Source organism: Primulina tabacum, chromosome 13, assembly GCF_025594145.1.
Source record: "Primulina tabacum isolate GXHZ01 chromosome 13, ASM2559414v2, whole genome shotgun sequence".
Lineage (NCBI taxonomy): Eukaryota > Viridiplantae > Streptophyta > Magnoliopsida > Lamiales > Gesneriaceae > Primulina > Primulina tabacum.
The window spans coordinates 15,684,004-15,692,832 of NC_134562.1; the positions used below are offsets into that span (position 1 = coordinate 15,684,004).

Genomic DNA, 8,829 nt, shown 5'->3' on the forward strand with positions numbered 1-8,829 from the left:
GTCGGCGACGAGAAACGACGGTGGTCCGACGACCGGCTGAGGTCGGCGGCGGCAGGGCAACGGCGGTGGGCCGGCAACGGAGATAGTCCGACGGTAGGCAGTCCGGCGGTTGGCAGTCCGGTGGAGGCTCTACGGCGGTCCCACGACGGAGGTGGTTCGGCATTGGTGAAAGAGAAAGGGTAAAATTGGAAAGAGGGTAGGGATAGATGAAGGATAAATAATCCTAGGAGGGAATGAGTTATTATTTAATCACACTTAATACAACCTAATCTTTCATAGGAGGGATTGAGTTGGTTAAATAAAAATCGTACCAAACATTCATACCAAACGCACCGTGAGAGAAGAAAGATGAGTGAAAAGTGTGTTTGCTAGTAGGGATATTCAAACTTTGGAGAAAACCGAAAAAATCGTAAATCCAAACCAAAGAAACTTTATACCAAACTCGACCAAAAATCGAGATTTTAAATTTAGATATAATGATAAAACATAAGTTTATGTGGTTCGATTTCAGATTTTATTTATCAAAATCGAATCGACCGAAAAATTCGAAATTTAATTAAATTATTATTTTATTTATATATTTAATTAGAATATATATTTTATGAGATAATATTTAGTGAATTAAGAATTGTTTTTATTAATTTTTAGTTTATTGTTGTTTATTTAGTTCATTTAGATTTTACATTTTAAAATTTTACTAAAAAATTAAATAAAAAATAATATATTATATTTTCATCAAAACCAAATAAACACAATCGAAATAATCAAATCGTTTTGTTAACCGAATTGGAAAAAAAATGAGATTATACATTTTCAAAACCAAAAACAAAAAAATCGAATAAAAAATGGAAACCGAACTGAATTGATCGAAAAAGAAACAAAAATAAAAAGAAATAAAATAAAAAAATTAAAAGCGGGGATCTAATGATTCACGAGAACTGAATACGAGAACAATCCATTTCTCGCCCATGACTCATCGCTTCACCGGCTCTATATATTTGCCATTCCCACTTCTTTTTCTTAATATTCTTCGTTTACACTCGCTTCAAATCTGTCACTTTCTCATCCCTTTATCCCTTTTACGAAAGATTCTTTCGCACACTTTCATATTCACCAGTGTGCGTGATCTGTTCCAGTTGAATTCTTGCAGTTAGTTTGATGCATCGTATTTTGTTCTTAGCTTGATCCCATTTGTGTTCCCTTCTTCTTGGTTTTCGTGTTAAATTCTGGGTTGTGTTTTAGGTTGACTGAAGATGGTGGTGTTCGAAGTTGTCCGCGTCGAAACTACGCCTTTTGATGGCCAGAAACCCGGGACATCTGGTCTTAGGAAGAAGGTGAGTTTTTTGGATTTTTTTGTGCGGAATGTGAATCTTTGTTATTTTAGAGATGAACTTCAATGAGGAACTTTTGATTTGTGGGACGTTTATGTTTCTTTTTTTTTTTTTGGTTAAAAATGTGGCCTTTTCTCTTGGCTTCTGATAAATTAATAAGCGTTGTCGTGTTTTATGATCTTTTCATCTCTTTTCTTTTTGGTGAACGACTTGATTGCGTTATCAAAACAAGATCTGGGGTGTTATTTTTAGGGGTTAATAATCAACATTGGTAGATCTAATGGCTTTAACATGGAGTAGCATCATAAGATGGATAAAATTGATCCTGTTAGCGTGGAATCTCATGCCCTGATGCCATAATCACTGATTGCTGTCCGTATTATGTATGGTTGTAAAGTGAGATCTCATGTTTTTGTTTGGTGGATCATCCGTCTTATTTAAGTTTCCTTTGGTGCAAATGCTACATGATTTTTTTATGTCATGAATTATCTTGTGAGCTTGTATTGAATCATATGGAAAAGAAAATAGAAGGATTGGCATGATCATCTTCTAGAAAAGAAAAGTAAAGAGTTAATAGCTCTAACTTTCAAATATAGAATGGTCGAAATCAGTATCATAATACTTAGGTTGTTAATTAACCCGTGGCATGAACGGAATCTTGTCGTTTCTGCTAAGATCACAGAACACCAAAATGGGAATTTCCCTTTTATGCCGTTCCATGGATTAGTATTAACAGAAAGGGTATTTAGTTATTTTGGAATTGCGGTGCAGTCAGTTTTGAATGAGAAGTCCGTGGACCCTGATACATATATTTTTGAAATTTTCAAAATGGTTTATTTATTAGACTTTTAGTCTCAAGTAGTGGTTTGTGTTCTCTCATAGTCGATTCTGATATAAAGGTGTCATGCATGATTCAGGTTAAGGTGTTCAAGCAACCACATTACTTGCAAAACTTTGTTCAGGCCACGTTTAATGCACTTGGGGCTAATAAAGTCAGAGGTTGGTGTTTTTCATTCATATATATTATATTCTTCGAATTCCTTTGTTCCTGTTCTGGAGACCAAAAGTGTATTGTCATGAATTCTGAGGTAAAGGACTTGGCATCTCCTTCTCTGTATTGCAGTTTTTGAATGTCTATTTTCTGTTGTGAAGGGCACTACAGTGTTTACTAGAAAACATGAAGATCAACATAGATTTAATGTATTTTAACAACCTGCAACAGGTCATGTCCAGCATAGATTTAATGAATTTTAACAGCCTGCGAACATGCAATGTCGTTTTATCATGCATATCAAATGATTGACTGTTCTTAAGGAATATGTGAATTAAGTTTTCTTTTTCTGTATATGATGCTGGCATGCACTTGTTAATCATTTAATCTTTTTTCGTTTTGATGCATACTCATTTTAATAATATGATCATGTCGGTGTGAGGTCTTCCTAGGGTCATTTGAAATCTGTGTATAATATAATCAAGCTGTTCACTGGCTGAAAGTGCCTGCCCTTTTCATTTATCTTGCTAGTCTTCTTACTGTTTCCATATCAATCTTTTTTTTTAACTTAAGCTCTTTACAACTTATCGAGTCTTAGATTTTTTTTCTGCATAGAAAAACAAACACATTTTGGCTGTGTCACTTTTATTTCGTATTTGGGAGTTTGAGTTGCTCCTGTTTGGGACTTTTCTAAATCAAATGAGAGGAAGATATTTATTAGTCATTATGAGATTTGGATTGTATCTGACTTGATTTTCCTGTCAGAGAACTTTTCGTATAAATACAGTTACGATTTGGTTTATAAGTTTATTAAAAGAGTGATGGACGAGAAAGAAAAGCGGACATGCCTGTATCAACTGCGAACACAAACCTATATGCACATACACCCATGAACTAAATGCATATCAATTGCTACAAGTACATAAATTAGCTTGGATTCTTTTTCAGGTGCTACACTTGTTGTATCGGGCGATGGTCGCTACTTCTCAAAGGATGCTATTCAGGTGCACCCGTAAAATTTGTTGCAGAATAACCCTTTCTATTTTTATCATTCATAGTTTGGATTGTTAATATTGATGTCAATGGTGATTCTGTATGATAAGTTCTTTTTGTCTTGTTTGTTACAATGTTTGACATCTCGAATCATGATAACATGTATCTTTACATGACCACTTATTGATGTTTTCAATATCACGGAAAAACAAAGGGTGGACCATGCATGGTTGTTTCAGAGTACCTATTTGTAAGAATGTTAATGCTTTTATTTAGGATATCAAGATTCTGGAGTCAATAGGTCTTATCCCCCCCCCCCCCCCCCCCCCCCCCCCCCACCACATCTATTGCTAAAAAGCCGTGATTCATATTTATTTTGAGAATTAATTCTGATATGGCACGCTTTTGAAGTGATGTGATTTTTTTGGGGAATTTTGTTTATAATAATTGACTAGATATGTCTAAAGACGCACCATTTAGATTAAAAAAAGAAGGCATGGAAATGGGTTGGAAGTTGGGCATGGAAAATTGAGATGTAAAGAATGAATATTTTGATGTGGATTTGTCGGGGAAGAAAAAGTTGAGTGAAATTTTTTTAAAATAAGAAAATAGATAAAGCAATTAATCAAATACACTCTTAGCTTTTCAACGAAAACTATTATATAACTTAAGTACTGAAAATTTGAACGGACAAAGCCTACTTTTGGCTCTTCTTGCATGGAGGATGTTTCCATTGGTGTCATGCTAAGGATAGTCATTATTCCAAGTCTTCAATCTCCATGCTCACATTGTTGAGAAGTTAAGATGCACAAGTCATTACATTGGATTAAAAAAGAGTGAACAATTAGTTGGAGATCATCTCTCTTGTGCATTTTTTAAATTTGAAGTCTTTGAAGAACGAGAAAGTATTTCCTAGGATAAAGAAATAATTTTTTCTTACTTGGTTCTCTTGTATCAAGAGATTTGATCTTGATGTCTTTGTGTCTCTTTATTTACTGGAAAGTTTATCGTTTATGATGATAATTTATCGGTTCTGTTTTAACAAAGTAACTGTCTTTACTTCTGGGTTTTGGATAATTGACACTATTTTCCTTAGTATTGAGATTATTAATATGATTTTTTTTTCATTACCCAATGGTAGATCATTATAAAATGGCTGCTGCTAATGGAGCAAGGCGTATCTGGGTTGGGCAAAACGGATTGCTGTCCACTCCTGCCGTATCTTGTGTTGTACGTGAAAGAGTAGGCCATGATGTAAGCAACAACTTAAAAAACCAACATGGAACCATTTCCAATTTTTATATACATTCACAAATGTAATTTTTGAAAGTATTAGTGAAACCTGTGCAGGGATCCAAGGCAACTGGGGCATTTATTCTGACAGCAAGCCATAACCCAGGCGGGCCCCTTGAGGTATGTTCTTGATGTTCCAGACTTTCTATATGCTTACATGTCGTGAAGCATTTTCAGTAGTTATTTGAAATTGAAATACGTCTGTTTAATTGAACTCATGGGATGGAATCATGATGCCCGATACTATCAGACCAAAACCCCGTCTTCGGTGCAGTTAGTGTTCCAAGGGCTTTGGATTTTGTTTTCCGCAGTGTGCTATTTGACGCACACTTTTGTGTTCATGTTTTGCTTATCAGGCTTTTAGCTACCATATATCTCACATGGAACTCTTAAAAAAATTTAAATTATATAAAAACATATTCATTTTCACCCATGTTCCACTCTTCCACTCTCTGGTTTATCTTAATGCCTCTTACACTATTATCTGTAATTTTGAACCAAATTTCACTTGAATTTATGTATTATTGTCATTGATATTTGAAGAAAGTGACTATTGCTACATGGAAAACTTTGCACATTCTACTTTTATCCCTTGGATTTTCATCCATACATTGACTTATTCTTATGCCCAGTTGGGTGTGTTATTCGGCCGCTCTTTAAGAGATAATTTACCAAAGAAGTTGACAGTGTAGTAAGAGCTTGTAGTAGTCCGGCTTATACTTTAGTTCATTCTTGCACCCATCATTGTAGAGGGGATGGCTGTGGACCTAGATCTAAAATTATTGTTCTTTAACTGCGTGTGGTTGCAATATTGCATGTTACGAAGCATGTGCCTTTTATATAAATATTTGATTTCATATTTATATCTTTCTTTAACAGGATTTTGGAATCAAATACAACATGGAAAACGGTGGACCTGCGCCGGAAGGAATTACTGACGAGATCTACAAGAACACTACTACAATAAAGGAATATTTCATCGCCGAAGGGCTGCCGGATGTATTAATTATTGGAATTCATATCCATTTGTGCACACTGACATGCTTCCACGAACTTGCACACGCACCTTTGAATGAATTTTCATAATTAGACAATTTTCTCATGACATTCAAACTACATTGCAGGTGGATATCTCTACGGTAGGATTGACTAGCTTTGCTGGTCCGGAGGGGCAGTTTGACGTTGATGTTTTTGATTCAGCTGACGAATATGTCAAATTGATGAAGTATGTTCTTTTCAAATTATGTGGATTTCCAAATTTATTCAAAAATGATTGTTCATTCCTTAAATTCCTTTGAGTGGAAACGATAATGCTCAATTTAGGAAATTTGAATCAATCAGATTATTGCCCATTCTAGTAAATTAATAAATAATCCAGTCTTTAGCTTTGACGAGTTCCCTGTGAAATTAGTATCAGCGTTGTCTATTTAATGGAAATTCTTCTAATCTTGTGACTTAATCGCTGTTCCGGTCCAACATTTGTTTTCTGATCCTTTCCAGGTTCATTTTTGACTTCCAGTCCATCCAGAAGTTACTGTCATCTCCAAAATTCACTTTCTGGTATATGCATATTCTTGTTTTGATGACATGGGCAGAATATTTTTTCTTTTCTTTGGTTATAATAGTCTATTGTTTGCATTAACATTTTCATTTGTTGTTAGTTATGATGCTCTTAATGGAGTTGCCGGGGCTTATGCTACACGTATATTTGTGGAAGAGCTTGGTGCAGATGAAAGGTCTCTACTGAATTGTGTACCCAAGGTTTTTTGCTTTTACTCTGGTTTTTGACTAAGTCATAGTTATAGTAATGAATCATTGATGCGATATTTTCTCTCCTTTTTTCCCTGTAATCCGAATAGGAGGACTTTGGTGGAGGTCATCCTGATCCCAATCTAACCTATGCAAAAGAATTAGTCGCACGTATGGGCCTCAGTAAGACAAACAGTGAGCAGGATCCACCAGAATTTGGCGCTGCTGCTGATGGAGATGCAGACCGCAATATGATTCTTGGCAAAAGGTACCTCTTTAAACATTAATGTTCGTTTTTGTAGACTTTAATTTCATGCTTTTGACTTGTGCGCTTCTGTCAGGTTTTTTGTGACTCCGTCTGATTCTGTCGCTATCATTGCTGCTAATGCTGTAGAAGCCATTCCTTACTTTTCTGGTGGTCTAAAAGGAGTTGCAAGGTCTGGCTCTAGTTCTTTTATATATTTTGAGTCTTTTCAGCTCTTGAATGCATGTGAATTGATGGATAATGCACAATTTGATATATTTAGTCCTGGTGCAGGAGCATGCCCACATCAGCTGCTCTTGACGTTGTTGCAACAAGCCTGAATCTGAAATTCTTTGAGGTAGAGGGTCAAATAAAATTTTACAGGACGATTTTGTTCTTTTAATACACTAGTTTTATTGGTATGATAATGATTCTGTTCTTGCTGGTAAGGTACCCACTGGCTGGAAATTCTTTGGCAACCTGATGGATGCTGGAATGTGTTCTATTTGTGGTGAAGAAAGCTTTGGAACCGGTAAGATAAATGTTTTATTCTCCACGATGCATGGGTGAATCACTGGCATTTTATTTCTCCGCCGGAATGAGATGACTACCACCGTTGTTTCTCATCCAACACTTGCCATCACAGGTTCGGACCACATACGAGAAAAAGATGGAATCTGGGCTGTATTGGCCTGGCTATCTATTCTTGCCTATAAGAACAAGGATAATCTCGGGGGAGACAAGCTCGTGACAGTTGAAGACATTGTTACCCAACATTGGGCTACATACGGGCGTCATTATTATACTCGTTATGACTATGAGGTATGCACAAAACTTAGCTGGTCCATAATAAATTGTATTATACATAACATTATTATATTTTCCTTGAATCATGTGCTTAACATTTGTTGCATTTCAAGAACGTTGATGCTGGTGGTGCGAAGGAACTTATGGCTTATCTGGTCAAGTTGCAATCCTCCCTTGGTGAAGTTAACGAGTAAGCTTTCTTTTCCATGTAAATTTATGTTTCTGTTGAATTTGTATGACAGAGTTCTGAACAATTCTCCATGAATTTTAGTATTATTATGAAAGGAATACGCTCCGACGTCTCTAAAGTCATTGATGCTGATGAATTCGAGTACAAAGATCCCATTGATGGTTCTGTTGCAAAGCATCAGGGCATCCGATATTTGTTTGAAGATGGTTCCCGACTGGTAAATCATCTTTAAACAATTCAAATTTTCAAGATAAAAAATATCAATGCTGATCCATTGGGGATAATGCACCAGGTTTTCCGTCTTTCTGGAACGGGTTCTGAGGGAGCGACCATCCGCCTTTATATCGAGCAATACGAGAAGGATCCATCAAAGACCGGGAGGGATTCCCAACAAGCGCTTGCTCCACTGGTGAGATTCTTATTTTTGGTGTATATTTTAAATCTGCTCGATTCGATTGCCTCGCTATCCTGCATCCTCACCCAACTTACTTTCTCAATCGTTGGCTTGCAGGTTGAGGTTGCTCTAAAGTTATCTAAGATGCAAGAATTTACAGGTCGATCTGCCCCTACAGTTATCACATAGATAGATGATGCAGCAACTACGGATTTTCCTATGATATGAAGTAGTAAAATAAAAGAATTACGGATCTGGAATATAGTAAAATAAAAAGAGTGGAATATAAATACTGCGCCTATTAATATCTAATATTATATATAATATTAAAAGGGCGAGACGATAACAAATAAATCCAAGGGAGGCTAGGGTGTGCCTTCGTTACTACTTTTGGTCTTTTCTTTATATCTAAAGCCATTTTGAAGTGTGGATAAAAATGTATCTATTTGAAAGAATTTGTTTTATTAATTTCAGGATCAATATTTCAAGAATTTAACATTTTTGATAAAATATAATATACAAATATTTTAAATTAATTTTTTTAAACAATTTGAAAATTCTGGGTACGTTAATTTCGCGGACTAGAAAATTTATGTATTTAGTTTCATATTTATCGTATTTTTACATTATTTATCATCTTCACTGGGGGTATTTTTATTTTTGTTTTTTTATGTTTAAGATTCATCTAAGATGCCTCATTTTACTATGGTTAATGCTTAATCTCGATGTTAGTATTTATGCCATCTTCCATCTATGATGCGAGTTGTCCAATTTCCAGAATTAAATTGCTACCTGGATAAAATCATTGCGAGGATTATTAACTCTGTCTAGTGGGAG

General features: G+C 35.5%; 1 protein-coding gene across 2 annotated transcripts; it reads left to right on the plus strand.

Moving 5' to 3' along the window:
- Positions 1-994: 994 nt before the first annotated feature.
- On the plus strand, positions 995-8,224 carry LOC142522376 (phosphoglucomutase, cytoplasmic). Of its 2 annotated transcripts, XM_075625721.1 has the most exons (18): positions 995-1,334; positions 2,249-2,330; positions 3,271-3,328; positions 4,458-4,569; positions 4,666-4,728; positions 5,488-5,607; positions 5,733-5,833; positions 6,109-6,168; positions 6,270-6,369; positions 6,468-6,625; positions 6,699-6,794; positions 6,896-6,959; positions 7,052-7,133; positions 7,248-7,423; positions 7,522-7,598; positions 7,680-7,815; positions 7,891-8,007; positions 8,110-8,224. In XM_075625721.1, the coding sequence occupies exons 1-18, from the start codon at positions 1,254-1,256 to the stop codon at positions 8,179-8,181; spliced, it is 1,755 nt and encodes a 584-aa protein (XP_075481836.1). In that variant the 5' UTR covers positions 995-1,253; the 3' UTR covers positions 8,182-8,224. The 2 variants fall into 2 exon arrangements, with proteins under 2 accessions (XP_075481836.1, XP_075481834.1); XM_075625719.1 differs by lacking the exon at positions 995-1,334 and having other exon boundaries at positions 3,271-3,326; positions 4,457-4,569.
- The last annotated feature ends 605 nt before the right edge of the window (positions 8,225-8,829 follow it).